At 52.4% G+C, this 22,887-nt stretch overlaps 2 protein-coding genes across 6 annotated transcripts in view; one reads left to right on the top strand and one right to left on the bottom strand.

The window, feature by feature from the left end:
* Positions 1 to 9,320, bottom strand: part of SBNO2 (strawberry notch homolog 2) — a 65,023-nt gene extending 55,703 nt beyond the window's left edge. For 2 of the 4 annotated variants that reach the window (XM_037384375.1, XM_037384378.1), the window contains exon 1: positions 9,230 to 9,320. The gene's annotated coding sequence lies outside the window, so the exon portion shown is untranslated. The remainder of the gene's footprint in view (positions 1 to 9,229) is intronic. The other 2 variants (XM_037384377.1, XM_037384376.1) reach the window with 2 other exon arrangements.
* An 8,973-nt stretch (positions 9,321 to 18,293) lies between these two features.
* Positions 18,294 to 22,887, top strand: part of STK11 (serine/threonine kinase 11) — a 48,867-nt gene continuing 44,273 nt past the window's right edge. Inside the window, exon 1 of one of the 2 annotated variants that reach the window (XM_037384514.1) lies at positions 18,294 to 19,884. In XM_037384514.1, coding sequence (XP_037240411.1) covers positions 19,595 to 19,884 — 290 coding nt within the window. In that variant the 5' untranslated portion in view covers positions 18,294 to 19,594. The remainder of the gene's footprint in view (positions 19,885 to 22,887) is intronic. The other variant, XM_037384515.1, reaches the window with a different exon arrangement.

The raw sequence follows: 22,887 nt of genomic DNA, 5'->3' as shown, positions 1-22,887 counted from the left end.
ATTAGTTCTCCGAGAAAACTTTTGTACCATAGATCATACCCAATTAACAAAACGAAGGAAAACAGCTTAAGGAACTGTAAACCTCTATGCTTGAGCAATGGTCAGATGGTAGAAGATGCCTTATAGATGGGCAATCCGAATACTAGAGATCTTTTGTTCACAGATGCCAAGAAAACCAGTAACACAGCTAACAATGAAACAAACCTAGACGTCGTTGAGACGAGATGAATCCCCTCGACATTATCTAGTTAACCCAGAAAACACAGCACGCTGAAGAACCATTACCATAAAGCACAAGTGTCACCCAACAACTAATAGCCATCACAAGGCTGCTGTGAACTGCCCACCCATGTGAGCTTCTTCCTAGTCTGATAAAGGCAATCACGCCCTGTCAGCATTTACTTATACAGAACGAACCGCTAAAACAAGCTGAGCACAAACGTGGCAATAAGCAAGCTGGAAGCCTTGGTTTATGCGGGGGGGGGGCAGGGGAAGCTCTCTAGCTACTGTGTATTCCAGAATACATCCAAGCATCAACAACAGTGGGAAGCAAGAAGCAGCAAGGATTCCATCCCACACCCTTCCATCCGTTGCCTTGATGCCAGAGGATGCTGAAGGTGCTTCTTGTCCGACCAGGAGAATGGCATCAGCGATGCAGCAGCAGAGCACGTGCTGGATATCACCAAACCCAACCTTCTCCTCCCTGCCAAAGCTTCAGTACTGCAAAATAATCTATTTGCCACGCAGGAAGACTGGCTACATCAAGTTCCTGGGACGATTAACGTGGAGTTTGCAATAGCTCTCACTATAAACTCAAGCACCTATAAGAAAGGGCTGCTGTCTGCCTTACACAAATTCCAAGAAAAAAACTCACTAAAGCCAGTTTCAAGGATCTACAAGAGCCCAAGGGCTGCAGGACAATACCTGTCCCAAGAACAGAAGTGGAAACAACCTTCAGTATGCGCATGTCCTACCATCCTCCTCCAGGCAACCTCGTCATGGAAAACGATGAAAATCAGCAAGTTCCTTGCAAGCCAAAGCAGGCTCATTTCCACATCCCATCCTGTCCTCTTAACAATAAGAGCTGATAAACACAGAGGCCCTCAGTTTGCAAGTGAACCCTTACAGCAAACTTTTTCTGAAGCATTCTTTCCACTTCTTCTCTTACCAAATACACTCCAACAAAGCAACAGTTCCCACCATCGAGGCAAATCAGAGCTCACCAGTTTAAGATCATTTCCATGACAGAAGGATGCAAGTGGTCCACCAGGATTTTTTAATTTCATTTTTTTTAATATACTAGGGTGCCACCAGTGATCAGTTTGACTTGGGAGTATTACAAACTCCAAGGCCAGCAGCGAACAAAACTTAATTACTGATACCAATTTTTTTTATCTTTCCAGTCAAAAAAGGTTCTAATTACATTGACTAATACTTATTTCTTCTAAAGTTTGAGAGTAACCTCTACTACCATCTAAGATTCAAACCACAGAGTTAAAGCTCTTTCATGAGTCATAGATGAAAAACACTTTTGAAACCCTCTCCTTTGCCCTGTTAGCCTTTGAGAACCAGACTTGGGATGCTTGATGATTATTCACTTTTAAAATTTCTACTTAGGGAAAAAAAAAAAAAAACAAACACACCAAGGAGAGTGCTACTAGAAAATTCAAGAATCGAGATTTGACTCAAGTTTTTCACAGCACTAGAAAATAAAGAATGCAGAATCACAGAAAACAGTGGCCTTGAACTCAATGACAAAAGTCACACCAGGACATCATACTGAAACAAACCCCCGTGCGTGGCACTCGTCACATCCATCCCCGGGAGCACAGGAAAAGGTCGTTAGTGCCAGGAGGTACCCAATGCTAACAAGGAATTTCAAAAAAGCTTCCCAAGTGGATTATGCTTCAAAATGTAACTGCAAAGTAATTAGACTAATTTTACAGATGGGCTATTTGTCATATAGAATTAGTTGAAGCACTCCAGTGCCACAATAACTGTTCAGGGAGCAATACAACAACCAAAAAACCCAAACCCATAAAAACAAAACAAACAAAAAAAGAAAAACCACAAACAGTGCAAGGATAAATCCACTGAAGAAAAATAAAACAAAATCACTAGAATGGATTTTTTTCATTTCCCTGACACAAAACCTATACGATTATCAAAAGTTATCTCAAAGCACCATCTGTAAAGCTGCTTGCTTATAACCAAGCAGAGGAGTTTTCTGGAATCACCAAAGACGAGGCTCCCGGTCACGTTAAAGGTGGCAAAAAGGGTAAGGGCTGGGAGAGGAGAACGCCAGCTCTGCAGACCAGCCTGTGGTACAAGTGGTAGCTGGGACAGAACGTAAGGGAACCCCGACAACACAAAGATAAAGTTCCTAACAGCAAGAATTTCCTTCTGCGAGCATCACTCAAACAGCGATGTCCCGCATTCGGAGCGATGGCATAAAGCAATGATTACACGACCCTGAAAAGACCAGAGGACTTGCTCCTTTGAGGCTGAGCCACCTGTGTTTAATAATGAAACTGGTTCCCTGCATAGCATGATAAAGCCTGGTGAGCAATTTGATTATATCACAAGTTCTTCCGATTAAGCTATAGGAACAGTTTCAGTATTAGTAACAGTTGGCTTAAAGGTTTGCTGTTCAGCCCAGATGGTAAGGGGGAACTTCAGCCTGGAATTCCTGTGGAATTCAGCATGCCTAGAGGTTACAGAGCACAAATTTCAAATTTTAACAGCTTGAGCTTTTTAGGAATTTATCAGACCAGCACCACAGCAGACAATCTCCAATTTGAAAGGCATAATGAACTGCTCTGCAATAATCAGGATGAATAAAGCTGCAGGTAAGAGCTCAGCTCACGGATACCTGCAATCAGGAGAGGTGAAAACAACCCATTGTCCACGCAGTAAATGCGAACACTTCCTCCTGTTGTGTTTCAGTCTTTGTTAAGTGTATTTTAAATTGTCTCCATTAAAGGCAGATAGCTGGGCAACCACAGGTATGCAGGGCACAGTCAGAGCTAGACCTGCTGATCCTGAACTACCCTGCACTCGACAAAAAGACCTCAGAAATCTGATCTAATTCCTTCTCCTGCTTGCAGATTAATTCCCCTCCCGCCTGCCCACACACCCGTGGAGCAGAAAGGGAGCCCCCCAAGCCTTGTGCCCCCTCCCCACTCCACCCACCCTTTCCACCAACACACTGCCACTGCTGAACCATCGACACGGGCACCCGCAGGAGCTGCAGCTGGAAGCAATTCCTCAGAATAAAATTAGTACATAACGGCCCAAAGAAATGGGAACTTACTACTACAGAACTCTTAAAAGGCATTTTTATATCTCAAGCACCAAGCTAGCTTCAAGTTCCTCTTTACTGTTTCTCCTTGCCACATTTTTTGATGGTTGAGACCAATCAACATTTTGCCTGGAGGGATGAGAAGGGAAGCCTTTGAGTCAGAGCCCCAGTCTCACTCTCAAGAAACAGGAAAACCAAGGGAGAGAAGCTAGGATCTCCCCTTCTGACACAGTCATGGTCCCCTCACAGAGCTACCATGAGGCTCCATCATATTTAGCGTAGGGACTATCAGATAAAAGATAGTATCAGAGTACAAAAGTTCAACACAAACGGAAGTATCTGATCTTTTCCCTGTGGTTAAGTCAAAATATGACTGGAAATTTTTTCATTCTCTTTGCTATTTGCAACATCGCCCTTTTTCATTAGGCAAATCTGGCTCTTTGCAGAGCAAAATTAAATACAGTACGGCTTGTTTATGTATCTGAAACTGTGTTGGAAAAGGGATTTCAAGTTAATTTACAAAGAAGGCAGAAGTTAACGCAGAAACAGAAAATACGGTGGATGACTCACTCCAGCTCTCTACTAATCTTAAGCAAAAGACTGGTGAATTTATATATGCAAGCCAAAGAATCTGACGTTTGTTCCTCACCAGGAGCAGTCTCAGAAGAGGGACCTGAACTGATTGCATGTATGAAAACACAGAAAGGAAGAACACATCTCTGACCTTCACAACATGGAAAAAAGTGAGCCTGCTGCAGACAACTTCCAAGTAACGTTAGAAGGAGTTACAGAAAAGAGGGGAGAAAAATCTAACCTCAGGCAGACATGTGGCTCAGTCCAGTTACAAATGCCAAGGACAACACCCATCTAAAAGATTTATTATCTGTGATGAAAACCAAATCACTTTAGGGCATCCCAGCCGCAGCCCCTCTCGCCACCCTGACCCCCCGAATGCTTCCTGCAAGGCGGAATGGGCGCAGTACTTGTGCCACCGGAGCTGCACAGCTGCAGGCACAGCACGGCTGGGCTGGCAAGTAGCACCCAAGAGGAGACCGGACAAACCGTGTTACTAACCCAGGTGCTGCAAGCCAACACAGAATTGCAGCGTGGAGCAATCTGACAGATCAGTCTGTAAGCAAAGGGAAGAAGAACTCAGATTATTCCAAAGCTTCTTGCCAGACCTATGCAAGATACATGGTGGTGCAGGCAGAAGAGCAAACTTGTCCTCCAAAGACAGTAGTGTTTCGAGAATGAAAAGGAAGAACTTTACTCCTCAAGCAGTGCTACCTCCTCTTCATTTGAAGCTCAGATCATACAGGGAGAAAAAATAATTAAAAAACCAAAGACAGCTTTTTGGAGGGGAAAAGTCCTCTTTACAAGAAAACAACAGCTGTCCCAAACAGGTAGACTTACTTTAAGTCAGACAGGTTAAAATTAGTATATAACAGACTTAATAATTAAAGTGCCAGGAAAAAAAAAAGTTGACAAACACATTTGGAGACAGGTCAGGTTGCAAGGATTGTAAAGGCAGAGGCAAGAACAACGAACAGAACAAGGAACTGCAGCTGACAAAGTCAGGCCAAAATCTGACTTATTGGGGAAGAGCACAGTGGCTATATTTACACTATACAGGTTCACCATGGTAACAGCCATACCATTAGTGAGGAAGTGCTGTACAGCGCGGGCAAGTGCATCCACATATGGAGACGGACTGCGCAGACAGCGACTGCCACCCCATCCCATGGGAATGAGTTCAGGCCCTGGAGCCAGTACAGCTAGTAGGGAAAGGAGGTTCACCTCCCCATCATCCTTCCACCCCTACCAAACACCAACAGGGTCATTCTCCTCCCCATGAGAGGGATCAATGCTGGTATAAAGCACCTTTGCAACAACCAAGGCTGGTGCTGTACCCAGAATCACACTGCCCATCACCGGGATGCCCCTTGGTGCTGTTTAGATACCTGTGAGAGTCACAGTGGCTTTAATCCTTGCACAGAAATGGAAAACTAAATAATGAGGGGGGAAAAAAGCTTAACCTGGAGTCCTGTTGCTGGCATCTGCCCCAGTGTGCCGTTCTCTGAATTTCCAGGGATTACTATTAGGCAATTAAGTGGCCCAGCAGCTTTAGCAACAACAGAAAGGTTCATTAATCTATATCCAGTGACATAAATCGTCTTAGATCTTCCACAGATACTTTTGTTTCAAGGCTGCACAATTAAAGTTAATTACTGATGCTACACCTGCAATGCTGACCTCAGTTCTCATTCACTCAGCTCACTGTGACTCCAGGACATCACACACACCCCCGCCCCCTGACACTACACTGTCTCTCCACCAGCTTCACCGTTTCATGTTTCGCATTACCTCCCCACCATGTAAAGCAGACAGCCGTTCCCTCGACTCACAGGCTGCCCTAATGCTCTGTCTCCAGATTCAAAAGATCTGCTTTGAGCAACAAAACGCTGCTCCAAGAGGGACCCAGAGAGACTCGACGTAGAGCTTGCTTGCAGGGCAGAGACAGATTCCATCTGTCCCTCCTCTTCCACCTGGGAGAACAGACATGACTATTTCTGGACAGAGCAAAAATGCCTCCCCATACACTACACGCGCCGCTGCCAAGAAACACTCAGCACATTTTTGTGCAAATCTATACAGCGCTACCCTCACACAACCATGCACTGAAACCTCCGCAGCATAAACACACCAGCCCTGTACGGCAGAGCTCGGGCGTCGGCAGTCCAGCGCCTCAGACAGCAAACGCACAGAACAGTTCCCAGCAGCAGGAACCCGAACACCCCCCCGCAGTGGGGCAGACCGCCGGGGCTGCTCCCCTTCTCACGTTTGTCGCAAACACGGTCCTGGAAGGACACAGACCACGGCAGGACTGGGGCGGGTGCTGGCTTCCCGCTAAGCCGGCCGCCCCGGTGCTCGGCACAGCCAAGGTCCAGCAGCAGCACAGCACACCTGGGCAGCACTGAAACACAAGCCCAACACAAACACTAATGAAGGCAACCTCAGAAGCACACCTGCAAGGTAGAAGCGCGTTATTACACTACTTAATTAAAGGGAATGAGAAGAGCACAAAGAACTTAGCTGACTAAGGTCAGAAGCCAAGAAAACACAGGCCCTTGCTTCTCTACATTTTGCTGTACCCCCAGTTTCAATCACGGGAGACGCATTGGAAGAAACACTCTCCTCTGGCGCTGAGCAGGTCTTGGTGTTCTGTTTCACATGCAGCCTTTCACGGCGGAAAAAATACTCCAGGACATCAAAGCCTGCTGCTTCCCTATTGATAATAAGCACATAAACACCACCTCAAGCCAGCCAAGCTTCAGGCATGCTCAACGTACGCTTTCTCTGTGAGAGAGGCATATATTCACCTCTTTCATAACTACATGTTTACAGACCTTGATCATGTTACCAAAATAGACTGCAGAGTTTTAAGTTTTAAGCTGAAAAAAATGTTTCAGGAGAATATAAAACTCCTAATTAAGCCTAGAAGGCTTTCCTGAGAGATCCAGGCTCTCACAATTATAAAGCACAGTGCAGTACTCAGTGACTACACAGTTAGCTCTTTATTACAGTGTCACTATTCAAAAAGCTTTAAACCTGCGTCAGCATTTTTATTATAGACCTTCCATTTCAGGGATCTATAACTTAACGATGAAAAAGGCCTATTCAGTCAGGAAACACAAGCCTCAAACACACCATATGCTCACTACTTTAAACAAAAAATAAAAATTTTTAAAAATTCCTGCCCGTGTATACTTTAGCATTAATAAAAACCTGCGATGAAAGTAGCTGTAGCTTTTCAATGAGCATCCGGTCTGGCAGACGCAGCCTGTCCCATGTCTGGCACATGACGAAACATGACGCTTGGTCCTGCTGTTGTTCCAAAGTCGGGGGAAGGGGGGGGGGGGGGGGGGCGGGATTAGTGGGGGGATCCACTGCATGGAGAGCTCCACAAGCACAAAACAAAACATCGACACTCAACAGTGAGCAACCAGGCAGCTAAAGGGAGGACAAATGATTTTCTAGAAGTCTGCTCCCGTTTGAGGACGAGGATGTAAGACCCTGAAAAAAGCAAACTATGGGAGGAAACTACATTTCACAAAACACTAAAAATTTCTAGGGTTTTGGTTAGTTGGGGTTTTTTTAAAGGTGTGAGTTCATACACAAGAAAAAAATCCACACACGGGACTCGGCAAAATCTTTCAGAACCCTTTTAAAAGAACCAACCTTGAGATCTAATCATTAAAGAAAAATAAAGTTGCAAAACGCACTGGCCATGCCATCTTCTGCTAAGTTCCCTGGGTTTACCGTTAAATTCTCCTTTATAAAGAAAAAATATCTTGCTGGTCTGAAAGCCCAGCAAAAGCACGAGTACAATTCCAAGAACAGAAAAAAACACTATCGAAGGAAGACAGTGGGGGAAGCATACCTTTCTTTTTCAACTTTAGTCAGCCATCCTAGCTACTACATGAAACAGCCCCAGATAGAAAATGACACTGTTAAATTAGACAAAGATCCTCTAATGCCCATCACAGTTCTGTTAACTTCAGCATCTGATACTGGGCAAGCTGGCAAACAGAATTCAGGGATTTCAGGCACTCCAGGATAATGCCAGCTTTGCACTACACCAGGGCTAAGCACCAAGATTTCAGATGGCTTTAGGTTGCTGCTTTGGCAATGACTGAAAACGTACTTTAGACGATTCAAACAGTCTTCCTTTAAAGAGTACTCACACTAGTGTTTGAACGAGACCTCGTTCTGTTTTGCTGCTAAAGGTACAGGCTTATTTTAGGAAAACGAGGGTGCAGACATCAAGCAAACAGACCCCCATCAAAAAAAAAAGCAAGCGGCAGAGACACAAACAGAATTCAGGCTTCCAAAGGCTCCAGCTGGCATCCTACCATAGGAACCCTGCAAAAACTTTTTTGCTGCTTTATGAGATGCTCAAAGTTCCCCGAACTCACAGCAGAGGGGAAATACATTCCCATCGCCAGCCGCTCTTCAACTCAGCCGTACCCACGAAGGTCGGAGATGGCTCAGCACTTCAGGCGACACACGGACCATCCGCAGAAGACAACAGCACCGCGCAGCAGGCAGGGCCAACAGCTCCCCGCCGGCGGAGCTCAGCGTGGGACTGCGGGAACCAGAACCCCCTCACAGGCCTCTGGATCCCCCACGGAACCTGCCCTTGGAAAGGTTTTATTTTAATGGTAAATCGCGCAGGGTAATTCGAAGTCACAGCCTCACACCGACCTGTACGGCTGGGACGGCGCTTTCCTCAGTCTCCCCTGAGTGTTTAACCGTGTTAGAGCCGCGCATGGCGGTGACCGGCGGCAGCCCGGGCCGGGGCCGTAAGGGCCCGCACCGGGGCCGGGCCGGGCCGTGAGGAGCCGGGCCGGGGCCGGGCCCGCCGCGCAGCCCCGGGCGCGTTTCAGGGCAGCGGCCCCGCCAGGAGGGCACCGGCGAGCCGGGGGAGGCCGGGGGGGCGCAGCGGCACCAGGTGAGACGGCCCCGGCGCACGGAGACCCCCGCGCCGCGCCCGGCAGGACCGGGCCTGGCGGCCGCACCCCACAACCGGTAACCGGCCCACGGCAGCGACCCTGGCCCCAGCCACGGGGCCGACACGCGTGGCCCGGAGGCTTCGCGGTCCGAGCCCCGGTCAGCCCGAGAGCCCCGCCGCGGCACGGGGCGCTCCTCAGGCGGCCCCGGGCGGGGCAGCGGCAGGCCGGGGCGGGTGAGTGCGTTCCCCACTGCCCCAGGACCCCTCGGCCTGACCTGGCCGCAGGGGCAGGCCCTGGGCTCTCCGCCCGCGGAGGGAACCGGGCCGGGGCGCGGCGGCAGCCCGGCCGGGCCGAGCCCTCAGCCCTGGGGCAGTACCTCCGGAGGAAGCCAGCGCGGGGCGCGGGCGGCCCTTACCTGCGTCCCGGGGGGGTCAGGCTCCCGCCCGGCAGCCACCGCCTCTCCGCGCTTCCGGGTTCCGCGGGGCCATCTTGGACACGGACTTCCGGGCCGGAAGTGGGCGGCGGGCGGGACCGGGCCGGGGGAGCTGGGAACGCGGCCTGGCCGGGGGAAGGGGCACGGGGCCCAGGCAGGCGGCTGCCCCGGGGGAACGGCAGGCCCTGGGCCGGGAGGAAGCAGGACAGGGACCGCGGGCCCCTGCTTGGTGTAGGGGCAGCGGCAGCGAGGGCCAGGCAGGGCCCGGGGCTGAGGGACCCCCCGCGGCCTGTGTCACCGCCGCCGGCCCGGTGCCCTGCTGGCCCGTCTGGAAGGCGGCACTGCCGTCTGGGCTCTTCCGACCTGGGGGGCTTCTGGCAGGCCCGGCCCTGCCACCCCGCCGGCGGCACGGCCGGGGAGCGCTCGGCGGCCTGCCTCCCGCCATCGGTTCCTCGGGGCACCCCGGGGCCTTGGAGCTTCCTGGGCCGCCCACAGCCAGAGCGGGCCCTGGCAAGTTGTTTTCCTTGCCAAAGGAAAGGAAATTCCTCCGTTTCCCTACCTGCAGAGCAGTGCAGTAGCTATCTGCCCGCAGAGAAAGTGGGAGAGCTGGAAAAGGAAACACTTAGCATCCTGACCAGCTTCCAAGGAATCTCTGCCCGCTGCCATCCCACAAGAGCCTTGCTCTAAGAATTAACAGCAAATCAGCTGAAGTGCTGAATCATGGAGCTGAAAAATAAACTGCTCTGGCAAACCATCCCATGCTCCTTGCTTGCTTCTCCCTCCCTCCAGTTCTTGTAACATTATTTATCTTTAATTTCCTATTGCTTACGTTGGATCTGTGCCTCTTTTTAAGTCTCAGGATAAGACCAAAAGCTGGATGGGGTCATATAAAAAAGCACACCAGATATGTCTGGTTTTATGTTGTCATCCCCAGCACAGCAGTGGCAGGAGGATGTCTTGGGTTGGATTTATCCTCAAGAAGGAAAGCACCAGCAGACCAGAACCACCACCATCTGTTCTGCCTTTTGAAACACCACGCTCTTGCCAGAGGCACCGGTGGGCAGGAGGGGGGGACCTCGACCGGGGAGGTCTGTGACACCATGGCCAGAGCAGGAATGGGCAGACTCACCTATCTGGCTCACCAAGAAGCTTGGCCATCATCAGCAGCTGCGTGAGGTGCTCTGGTTTAACCTCCAGCCTGTCTGTTCCGGTGTAGGGATGATCCTGTTGATAACGGGGAAGCCAGCCAGCTAACGGGAAGCACCAGGAGCCCTGTGCCTGCAGCAAAGCCCCAGACAAGCAGCTGCAGCGAGGCGTGGATTTAGGGATGTGCAGGAGCCCTTGTCTGATGAGGTGTGCTGGTTCTGGCTGGGGTGGAGTTAATTGTCTTCACAGTAGCTGGTATGGGGCTAGGTTTGGGATTTGTGATGGAAACAGCATTGATAATTCAGGAATGTTTTCGTTATAGCCAAGCAGTGCCTACACAGAGCCAGGGCCTTTTCTTCTGCCCCTCACCCCACCAGCAAGGAGCTGGGGGGCACAGGGAGCTGGGAGGGGACACAGCCAGGACAGCTGACCCCAACTGACCCATGGAACATCCCATACCATAGGGCATCATGCTCAGCATGGAAAGCTGGTGGAATAAGGAGGAAAGGGGGGATGCTTGGAATGATGGCATTTGTCTTCCCAAGTCACTGTCACATGTGATGGAGCCTTGCTGTCCTGGCGATGGCTGAACGCCTGCCTGCCCATCAGAAGCGGTGAATGAGTTCCTCGTTTTGCTTCGCTGGCGTGCACAGCTTTTGCTTTACCTATTAAATCAGCTTTATCTCAACCCGCGAGTTTTCTCACTTTTACGCTCCCAATTCTCCCCCCCATCCCAACCAGGGGGAGTGGGTGAGTAGCTGAGCAGGGGCTTAGTTGCCGGCCGAGGTTAAACCACGACATGAGGCTGGGAGGATAAAAGGCTCCTTGAGGAGCTGGGTGGTCCCAAGCCCTGCTCCCACCAGGGGAGTGGCTGCAGGACCCTCCAAAGGCTTTCAAGGAGTCAGGGACCCTGGCCCTGCCAGGGTTTGCATGGGAACCCCAGCAGCATAAGCCCAGCCAGCAGCTGGCGAGAGCAGCATCGCAGCCATCAAAGGAGCTGTCTTCAAAGGAGGCGATGAGAACAAAAGGTTTGGAGTTTACTCACAGTAGCTCTGAAGGAAAGCAGCCTGCCTCCCGCTCAGCGTGGGACCCTCAGGCGGGCACTTGGCTGGGCACAGACACATTCAGCTGGTGTCGTTCCCTCTTCCAGGAGCTGGAAACCTCATCTCGGGTTGCTTCAGAGCCAACAGCAGCAAAACCTCAGCCTCCTGGGCTCCTTCACCTCTCCCATGGCCGGCTGCCATTAGCAGACAGCTTGCGTGACCCCAAACCCCAGCCCCCTAAACCAGCTGAGGACCCTTACAAAGGTAGAGGGGAATGCAGCCCCCCACCACCACCCAATGGCCACAACATATGTGGCGCAGCTGGAGCACCCCAAACCAGGACCCCCATCCCGCAGGCTCTGCTGTGGGGAAGGGCATTGCTGCCTCTGGTGACATCCCCTGCCAGCCCCAAGGGGAAGGTTCCCTTTCTCCTGCTCAGACCCAAGCACAGCATTTTATCACGTTTGGGCTTTTAATCCCGTCAATGAGCACTGCTCTCAGAAGATTTGATTCATTTGCACGCATTAATTAATCAAAGCAATTGTGTCATGGTTTCTGAAATATCCTTTCTCCAGAGCTTAACACCACAGCCCTGTAATAAATCACCCTGCGCTGACTCTTGCTCCACACATGGCCACGGGCACACAGGAGGTGTGAGTAGCATCGCTGAGGGCCAGGTAGGACTGTCCTCATCCCCTCCAGGCTACCAGCCATCTTATCCGAGAGCAATCACTGGAGTCTAGCTAACCATAGGTTTTAAGGGTCTAAAATCCCCTAGAGGTATTTATTTAGTGTGGTGTAAATCTGACTAAGTAGATATGCTAGAACACACACTGATCCATTCAGCAATGAACCAGTCTTCTCCTGTAACCACCACTGCCTCTGCAGCTGGTGCCACAACCTCTTATGTCATTTACCACGATTGCCGCCTCCTCCCTGTCCCAGCCCGGTTCCCATTTTAGATGTGAACCCACTGGCCACGCTGCCCCAGCCCACGGGCCCTGGGGCCACTGCTGAGGAAGCCCAACAGCCCTGAGGAGCAGGATGTGCCCCGATGCACACACCCCCCATGGAGGGCACAGCCTGCAGGGTGCTGCCACGCTTCAGACGTGTGGGTACCCTGCCCCACAGAGCCCCCCACACTCTGGCTGCACCATGAGATGGTCTCAGGAAGGTGCTCCAAAGGCAGCTGGTGCCTTGCGTGCTGCTGGGTATGCCCAAACCCACCCTGCAGCTCTCTTGCAACAGCACAGCTCCCTGGGCAGGGATATAGATAAAGCCTCTGCCCTAATTGCCACCCCTTAATAAGCAAGGGGAGGTCTTGCAGGTGCTTCTACAGGAGCATCCCTGGGCTCTGCTGGTAGCGGGCTTCTGGGTGGGCAAGTATAGGGGTGGGTGCTGGTGGGGAACACCTTCCTCCTATGCATGACACCACTGCTCTAGCAGTGCAAGGAGAGGGCAGCATCCTGGAGGGGACCCCAGCACAACCTTTCTTGTTGAACCTGTTACTGCTGTGACACAAGACAGGAATTTCCCAAACACTCGGAGCCATGAGGCTGCAATGCAGCCCTTGCTGCAGGCAGGGCTGTAACCACTGGCTGCTTCCAGCTTCAGCCCCTGGAGCTGGGGAGCTGGCAGGGGTGCTCCTGGCGTGGCATGCCCTGGTATCCCCCCTACCTGTGTGGGGTGTCACTCTGGTGGTGGTTCTGCACCTCCCTGCCCCAGAGCTGTGATGTGCTGGAGAGGAAACCCCCAAGGAGGGGATGAAGCAGAAGGGATGCTGGTCTGGGGTGGTGGGATGGGGGCACTGGGGCTGCCTTGCTGGGGGTGTGAGGAGGAGAAACAGTGTTGGGGGTGTGACTGAGCTGTGTGCTGGTGCTTTGGCCTGTGGAGGGGAACAAAGTCCCTGGGAAATGGCCTGGTTTCCCCAGAAAAACTCCTCCTGGGCAGCTGGGTCCCTGGGGGCACCCGGACTTGGGGAAACGGGGTCAAAGATGGCAGTTTTAGGGCCCTGATGCTGCAGGCTTTGTTCTTGTGCATGCTGTGGAGCGGCTCCAGCTGCGTCGGGGTGAGCCTGGATGCTGTCACATGCAGCTGGTTCCTGTTTTTTCCCGCAGCCTGGAAATCCCCTGACTTTCCACCGGGGTGAGGAGCAAGGATCCCTGCACCCAGCTGGCCCTACACCTCCCCGCAGCTTCGGGAAGAGGTGGCGGTGGGGACAGACTGGCAGCCCCCAGGGAACTGGGCTGCCTTGGTGCCAGGGTCCCATCTGTGCCAGTGGCGGGGCTTGGAGCCACGCAGGGAGGCAGGGACGGGACCTGGCAGGGACCATCCCAGGCTGGGAGAGTCCTGCAAAACCATCTCATGTTTCAGCATCCTTTCCTTGCCCCTGGAGCTGGGGGCTCTGGGCTTTGCCCCATCCAGTGGAGGGGATGAGGGAACAGCAGTGGCATATGTGCAATGAGCTTTGTAGGTCTCAGCCTGATTGATCCGTCCCAGGAGCCAAGGGGACCTCCCAGTTGGAGGTGAGGATGCTGGTGCAGATGTTCTGGAAAGCTGATGCGGCTGCAAGCCCCTGATGAGTGACGGTGCTGGAGCATTCAAGGCTGCTCCGGGACACCCCACGTGTGCGGGGGGGGGCTTGAAGTGACACCCCAGCTTGTCTCGCTCTAGCTGCCCATTCCTGGAGGGACAGGCAGGTTTCCAGCTCTGGGGGAGCCTGTTTTCCTGCCACCCTGGTGGGGCAGGCCGCAGGACCAGCAGATCCGGAGCTGCAGCTGAAGCAATGGGAGCTGCCTCCTGCCTGGGTTTCTTTGACCTGGATGGTTTCCAATCGGTCCTGCCCTCCTGCTGCTGCTGGGAACCCATCCCTCTCGGGAAGGGGAAGCATAGCACTTACCAGAATTTGGGTGATCGCTTTCCAGCACTCTAGACTTGGTGCCAAGATCGAAGTAAATCACATGTGGCTGGGCGCTATCATGAGAAAAGCCTGCGAGGGAGCAGGGGGGGAGATGCAGTGCTGGCAGGAGCCTGGGGGGCTCGGCGGGCCACTCTGCCCCTGTTGCACCCCCTCTTCTGCTCTCTGGAGACGCTCAGCAGCCCTTGGAGCCTCCCCTACCCCCACCCACTGTTATGGGGTCAGACACCCCAGACAAACCAGCAACAGAGCACTGCTGTGCTCTGACCCCTGTCCCCGGGACCTGCTGAGCCTTTGGGGGTGCTGGGGGTGGAGATGTGCTGTGACACCACTCAGGCCCCCAAAAACAGGCTCAGTGCTTTGTGATCCTGTGCAGTGCCAGTAGCTCCCACGAAAAGGCAGAACTTGCGGATTTGTCCTGTCCTACCTCAAAATAACATCTCAGCCCTCGGAGCCGGTAGCCCACACGCGATGCCCAGTTCCATGCCTTTGCTAAGGGGGTTTTTAGCCTCTGGTGCAGCGGGGCCTGCAAGGAAGCTGCAGCTACAAACATCTTGGTTCCTCCGTGTGTTTGGAAGTCAGTGTGCAGCTGGTAATTGCACAAGCCAAGTGTGCCGGCACCTGCAGCCAGCTGCTCCCTGGTGGGAGCTGGCACTGCACAGGCTGTGCCAGCAGCCTCCATGGTGGAGCCAGCTGTCATAATGCAAACCCTCACCCCGGCAGCTTGGCAGGACATGTGTCCCTGTGCCAGCTGGGCTGGGAAGGGGGCTGCAGCATGCTCTGATGTGTCCCGTGAAACCCTTTCCTCTCAGGAGACCTTCTAATGTGGATGGGGAGAAGCAGTGGTGTGAAGCCCAACCTTTATTAGACAGTGGAGAATCCCCACAGAAGCATCTCTGCTGTCCTGGGCAGGTGGCGGTGCCAGCACCGGTGCTGAGAACAGCCTGTTCCCCATGGGATGTGCTGGAGTTTCTGGCAGGGGTGATGGAGCTGGGTGCTGGGCCACTATTTTGGAGGATGCTCTTGCAGCTGTTTGGCCTCATCCAACCGTGTATCCCTGTCCCGTCCCCCATCTTCCTGCCTGTCACCCCCCCAATGCCAGCTGTCCCTTTGCTCAGGGTGGGTAGGAAAAGGTGCTCCCACTGCCTGAGTACAGAAAGGGGCTTAAGGAGACCATGGACCTCTCCAGAACTACTGTGCTGGGGATTTATTTTATTGCCCTCTTGTCTTTTTTTTTCCTCCCAAGCCTTTTCCAAGCTCTTGTGCATGGCCACAAGGGCCAGCAGACTTTTTAAATAAAGGTAGACCTTCCCATGTAACCAAATCCTTTCCAGGAGAAGGGCTTAAAATATCACTTAGTGCAAAATTCAAAATAAAGCAAATCACAACTTATAAAGAGAGAACTCTCAGAGATGTTTTCTCCAGTGTTTTCTTCCCTTTCTGTAACAAACTGACCAAAAGCAAATAGCAACAGCTGGAAACTGTGTCACACAAATAACAGAGCCTTTAAAAAACACAAACAAGCCCAGGCAGCTGCTTGCTCCCTTGCTGCTCCAGGCTGCTGCAGAGCGGGCTGTGGGGTGGCTGCAAGCCCACCAGCCACCCTGCCTGGAGGGAACTGGTCCCAACTCCCTGTTTCTCCCAAATGAGAACTTTCCTGTTGAAATAAAAGGGGGAAAGCAAAAAAAGCCCCAAGTTTTATGCAGATTTCAGCAGTACCCAGCTTACGGAGGGGTTTGAGGAATTTGAGTGCTGCCTTTAAGTGCCCTTAACATGCACTGCTGGAAGCACAGCACCATGGACACAGGCTGGGAGAGCTGCAGGAGAAGCTTTTCAAGGCGGGTGAGTGAGTACAGAGCCAGAGACACCAGACTGCACCTGGTACAGTGTTTAGTGCTGGCAGAGAAAGCGAAAAACCTGTGGAAACGTGGGATCTATGGCACCAAGATGACTTGCATTACGTACTAGGAAAAAATCTTCAAGAGATGCAGTTCGGCACCAATGCAGGCTGTGCTGGGCGTGGGGAGGTCTCTAAAGGCTGGATGTAACCTGTGCAGGAGGCTGGGGGCTCCTGGCAGCATTTGCTGCATTTCCAGGCCTGGCTGTGCTGGGAGGAGCATCCCTGCCTGTCCTGCCTGATGGGGAGATAAGCTGTCTGGGCAGGATTCTCTCTGAGGGTGCCCTGTGCCTCCCTGGGTGATCCCTGGGCGCTGATGGTGAAACACAGCAAAAGGCAAATAAATAGTTTTGAGACGAGGAAAGGGTGAGGGGGGCAAGAGGGCACGTGTGTGAATGAAAAACACAAGCAATGTTGGTAAATTCCCCAGTAAACTCACCTCCCACAGCCAGAGCAATGTCCTTGGCCGCTCTCTGGGCAGGGAAGGGTTGGGATGTACCCGGGACCGGCAGTGGTCTAGGGAGGAGGCCATGGTGCTGCTAAGGGTGGGCAGTAAGGATCGCCTGTGGGGTTTAGGCTCGGCAGGAGCACGAATGCTGCTAGCCATGCTTGACTTGGTGGAAACGCTTCCCCATCCGGGTTTTTGAACAAGAACAGCAGACCTCAGTGCCTGCATTGACATTGCACAGCAGAGACGGAACAGATGCTGCCCCCAGCCCAGCGCTGGCTTCACTTCAGAGGCTGCCGCAGCGCCCCTGCGCCGGCATCGCCTCTGAGGGCTACAGACAAAAATCTGCGTTCTGTTTTATTTACTGTCCGTTATTTATTATTACCCTCGAGCCTGAAAACATGTGTTGGGACTCAATGTCCTCATCAAAACACCCAAGCCTGCCGAACTGTGGGGAGCCTTTGGCGGGGGAGGGAGAAGCCTGTGAGTGTGCGCTCACGAGGGGTGGACGAAGAAAAGGGACCTGAGCCAGGTCCACAGCTACGGAGGATGGAAGGGGCACCTCACCCCGGGAGAGCTCTTGTAGCAGAACTCCCTGTGTGCGTTGCAGAGGTTCAACGCACACATATAGCAAGAAGCGTACAGAACAGCAGCAGAGGTCCCCAAGACAGACGCAGTTTGGAAGCGTCTGTGCTCTGCTAAAACCAGGCAGCTCCAAACCACGGAGTGCTGCAGGAAGGCGGGCGGTGAAGGAGCTGTGGCCTGGCCGCCTGCCTCCGGCCGGGCCTGGCCCCACTCGGCACGCACGGCGCCGCAGGCCCCACCGGCAGCGGCGGGGGTGGCAGCGAGTACACCTGGCAGCACCGAACGCCCGGCCTGGCCCTGCGCGGCTGCCCCGGGCGAGGGTGGCTGGGTGACGCCGGGAGCCGAGCCGGGCTCTGCAGGGATGGAGAACGGGCGCACGGCGGGCCCCGCGTTCGCCCCGACCTCGGAGGCGCCGCAGAGCCGCCCAGGCGCGGCCAGCCCGGGAAGGCGGCGGCGGGACTGGCTGCCGGCGGGGCAGGCCCCGCGCCCCGTCTCCATAGCACCCGCCTCCCCTTCGCCCTCCGCCCCCTACCCTTTGCCCTTTGCCTTCCACCGCCCCGCCGCCGTTCAGCCCCGCCCCTGCCGGTGACGGGCAGCTCCCGCGGCCTATCCCAGCGCCCCGCCGCCCGCCGGCGCGGGTGGGCGGGTTGCAAGAGCAAGAGAACCAACCGGAAGCGAAAGCCGCGCCGCCGGCTCCGCCCCCTCGTGGCTCCGCCGCAGCCAACCGGCGAGCGCGCGTGGGGAGGCGGGGCCGGCTCGGCGGCCAATGGGAGCTTACGTCGGTCGCCAGGGAGGTGCGAGGCCCGCAGGGGGCAGCGGCGGGAGCGCGGCGGGGCCGGCCGGGTGGGGGCGGGAGGTAAACAAAATGGCGGCGGCGTGCGCGCTGCGGCGGGGCTGGCGGCGGGGGTAAAGGGGCAGCGGCAGCCGGCGGGACTGCGGGGCGGCTGGAGCGGGCCCCTGGGCAGGGCTGCGGGGGAAGCGGCTGGCGGGGCGCCCCCTGAGGTGGGGGGGAGGGGAGCGGAGCGCGGCGCCGGCCCGCGGCCCGGTTCCCGAGCCCGGCGGTGGGGAGGGGGGACGAGGCTGCCCGCCCCCCTCCCCCGACTCGACAGCGGGGTGCGGAGGCCCGGGGAGGAGGGAGCGGCCGGAGCTGCCCGTGGGGCCCGGCCCGCGGGGGAAGGCCCGGCCCGGGCGGGCTCCCCCGGCCCGCTGCGGGAGCGGGGAGCTCGGCTGCGGCTGGGGAGGAGCCGGAGGTCACCTCCGCCCCGGGGATCCCTTCTCCTACGTCTGTCGCTAATCTGGTTGCACTTAAAGTGTTTTCTCCCTTTTCCGCTCCCTTCCTGCCTTCCCCAGCGGTTGCTGCCGTGTCACTCATTTCCCTGCCTGCCCCGACTGACACCTGTGGCAGGGGTGTGAAGGAGGGGGGCAGAGCCTGGGCCAGGCCGGCATCTCCTCGTTGACCTTCCCGTGTTGGAAAGGGAATGGGGTGTTCTGGGTGCTGGGCAGAGAGAATTGCTTCCTTCTGCTTGTTCCCATTCTAAGGTGGGTCGGTAAAGCTGTAGTGGGTTTTGCGTTGTCTGACACCGGCTGACACCTGGACCAGTGGTGGTGACACATCATGTGCCACGCGGAATCCAGGTGGTTGAAGGATGCCCCTGGGAGATCTTGATAGGCACCGAAGGCCTCAAACTTTTGTAGGCGTGAAAAGCGAAGACGTTAGAATTGTTTCTGAAAACTCCTTCAAAGAAACTTGTTTTCAGCTTCCAAACGGCTGAAAGAAAACCCTCATCTGTGCTCATAGCTGGATGGTGAGGACAGCAGGGCAGAAACGTTTACCCTGCCATCCACTTTGGAGTTGGTGGCTATGATCTACTAGGAATGGAAAGTCACGAAAGAGACTCGGTAATTGTCTGTTTTTATGTGGTGGCCTAAAATCCCAGAGGATGACCTAGCACTTAAGAATCAAACTGGGCCAAACTAAAGGCCAAGTTGACTTGAAAGAACCCTAGCAGTGGGACCAGGTCAGAAGCAAAGCAAGTCCCAAACTGAGTGTATCTTGTCAAAGATATATGTTCTTTTTAAAAGACATTGTGTTACTGGAGCCAGGCCTGGATCTTTTAGCATCCAGTTGAGCTGGAAGCAACTCATAGGTTTGTTTTGTTTTTGGGTTTTTGTTTGTTTGTTTTTTATTCATGTTTGTACAATCTTCTGGATTTTTTTTTTTAAGAAGGAGTAAAAGGGAGTGTTGGAAACTAACAAACAGGATTAAAACCCTGAGCGCATAAGGAAAACAGGTTAAGGAACTTAATCCAGGATGGATATGCAGGAGCCACAGCAGCTGGGTATGTTTGCAGAGAGTGAGCTGATGTCTGTGGGGATGGACACTTTTATCCATCGCATTGACTCTACGGAGGTCATCTACCAGCCCCGGCGGAAAAGGGCCAAGCTCATTGGCAAATACCTGATGGGAGACTTACTTGGAGAAGGGTCTTATGGCAAAGTCAAGGAGATGTTGGACTCTGAAACCCTCTGTAGAAGAGCTGTGAAAATTCTGAAGAAGAAGAAGCTACGCAGAATTCCCAATGGGGAGGCAAATGTGAAAAAGTGAGTAAATATTTCCAGTAGCTGGGAGCTGAGGGATTAAACTTGGTTGGTTTTTTCCAGCTGAAGTTCTGTACCGCTTTAACTAACAACACGGCTTTCTGCTGTGCAAGTGCTTCCTAAACTGTAGGTATTCGGGAATGTCTTTGCCATTGAACTGCAGCCAGTGCTCTTGTTGAGTTTGAGAACAGGGAAGAGAGCTAGTTCTCGAGAGCCAGGGAGGCAAGTCCGTCTGCCTGAACAGACAAACTGTAACGCGCCGCTTTTTTAAATAGTATTGCTTAAAGAATAAAATAGGATTTCTTAAAGTAATTCCTTTTTAAGATTTCACCTTGAAGAGGTAAACTGGTGCCATTGGCGAGGGAAGGTGAGAGGTGGTGTACCTGAGTGCAGTAATGTGCTTTGCGTCGTTCCAGCCTGCGTTACTTGGGTACCCATCGAGGCGATGCGGCTCCTCGACTTTCTGGGATGGCAACTACTGCTCCCGCCTGTGTAGTAGGTGCCTGGGCCATGATCCAGCAGGCACCCAATGGGTGTAAGAAGTCTTGGTGGTGTTTTTTTGTTTACTTCGTTTCATTTCTGACTGATGAGTTTGGGAAGTAATTCAAGGCTCTTTTTCAGTTGATTTCTGCAGCTGTAAAATGGGGACAAGGGTTGTCAACCTTTTCAATTTCAGTGACCGAAGATACGGGCTTGGAAGCTTTCGAAGTGCCAGTTACATGCCGATTAGTCAGGGCAGAAGTAACTAATTAAAGTTAAGTGTGGGAGAAGCTTGGTGTTACGCTTCATCTGTTGGGCTGGGTGTATGAAACTTTCCCTTTTCTTGGGGCTGTGCTCTGCTTGCAGGGACCTCGCAGCCAGCTGTGTTTTCTGCAGCAAGCTGTCTGTCACAACCCTGCGAGATAGTTGTTTATCTGCTGCGGAGGGGAGCCTTGTGCAGCCAAAACAAACTACTTACAAGAGTTTATCTCATAGTGGGAGGGGAAAACTTGTGAGATGTTTAGAAGGTGTTTGTATTGGGTTTTTAGCTGTGGCATGCTGAGTGTGGAGCCCTGACCTAGCAGAGTCCTGTTCTGTTTCTCAGTTTGGTTTGAGTTTCCGAGCTCAGCTGTGAGATATTTCACATCCTGTACCAGGACTTCTGGCAGTGGGCTGTTTAAGTTTGCCTTCTAACCTTCATTGACAGACTTGGCTAAGGAGTAGTCACAAATGCTAATGCCGGGACCTCCCTTTCTTCCTTTGCTGGCTTAAGTTCAGAATCAGAGTAAACTGTTGGTTAATATGTAATAAAATCTTTCTTGTTTTTCTGGTAAAGGCCTGAGTGCCCCTTTACAGCTATGCCCCCTCCTTCAGTTACATCAAGAGCTGCTGCAGAAGAAGGGGGAGGTTGTTTCCTCCTTAGTGAAACTTTTAAATTTAAATTTTTCTCCCCTGTAGTGAAAAAGGACTTGCGAAATACCAGGGGAGCTTCTTGATACCAGAACTATGGTAATGGTCCTGTGTCCTGGAGTGAACTCTAAAGTTTTGTTCATGCACTGAGCCGGTCTGTGAACATCTTGTTTGGCTTCATTAAGGTTAGTTATTAAAGCAGGCTGGCCAACCACCACTCTGTTTTGCTGTGGATGTTTTTCTGGCTCAGCTGTACCTGCTTCAAAACACCGAAGCAGATTTTGTGTGTTGTCTTGTAACAAGGGTTTACTTTCATTCAGTTCCTGTTTTTGTCCCCTTGTTCTTCTCTCTTTGTCCACATATTCATTTTCTTTACCTGCTTCTTCAGTGGTGAATTTTTTTTAAAGGCAAAATGTCTTTTTTTTTTTTTTTTTTTGTGTGTGTGTGTGGTTTCCCAGTACCATGACACTCTAACCTTACCAAACCCTTCAGTGCTACTACAACAGGCAGGGCAAGCCCTCTCCACTCTGAATAAACCTGTTGTGGTGAGATATGCCATCAAACCTGTATGGTTTGCCTGGTCAGTATGGAGGGAGGGGGAAACTAAACTGTTGCTGTATTTCCATGTAGTGCTGGAAATACTCTGCTAACATTATTTTTAACATTATTTTTGTAATGTCCTGTTCCTTGGCCAGACTCCCATTGAAATTTCACTTTCTACAACTGTGTTTGAGCAGCTTTGCTGAGTGGTTTATACCCAATAAACTACTTGCATGTAACAGAACAGCAGGAAATCAGATTGTGGACTGAATCACACCATTAGGTTCTACTTGCTGTCTTGAAAGCTGATAATAAGTAAATATGCAATTCCTGTGTTACACTGAGGCCTGCTTCCAGTCCCACTTGTGTCCTTATCTGTACAAGGATGTCTGCAGCTCAGTACATGTGAGAGATGAGTGTGATTAATTGTCTAATCTTTGTAAACATCCAGACTTCAGTTGGTGCCCTTTGAGATTAAAAATCTCTTAATCTGCCACCAGAACTAGAGCACTGCTTGGTGCTCTCAGTGGCATGTGCAAGCAGAAGGCTCTTCCAAAGCATTTGCATTCATGGTAAATTGGTCAGGAGCGAGAGTCTTCTGAATCCCTAATGAGTTGTTTTCTGTGCTGTAGAATCATTGCATAATGTTTTAACTATTAATCTGATCTGTGGGGGTTAATTTCTTCATACAGTGCTGCAAGTATGGCAGAAGTGCGCTGGCAGAGGGTCTGAGCAATTAGGGCATGCATTCAGGCTTGGGTTGAAGTGCTTATCTCTTGGAAGTGACTACTTAATATTTCGGTCTCAAAATACCTTGTTGTATGTACAGTTTTCTCCTAAATGCAAAGACAGTGTCTGTTCCTGCTGGTGATCTCCAGCATTTCTTAACCATACAGGGAAAAGCTACGTATGTGACTTAGGTTTGTTTGACAGAGATGTAATTTGAATTATTACAATGGGTTTGTGCCTCTGCTGTTATCACAGGATGCCTCAGTATTGCTGCTGCCGTGGTGAAGATGAAACTTGCATTGATAGTGTAGTGTGTCATCAAAGAAATTCCCTAGAAAACAGTTCCTA

Source organism: Falco rusticolus, chromosome 4 (genome assembly GCF_015220075.1).
Source record: "Falco rusticolus isolate bFalRus1 chromosome 4, bFalRus1.pri, whole genome shotgun sequence".
Lineage (NCBI taxonomy): Eukaryota > Metazoa > Chordata > Aves > Falconiformes > Falconidae > Falco > Falco rusticolus.
This window is presented reverse-complemented; position numbering and strand designations above follow the sequence as displayed.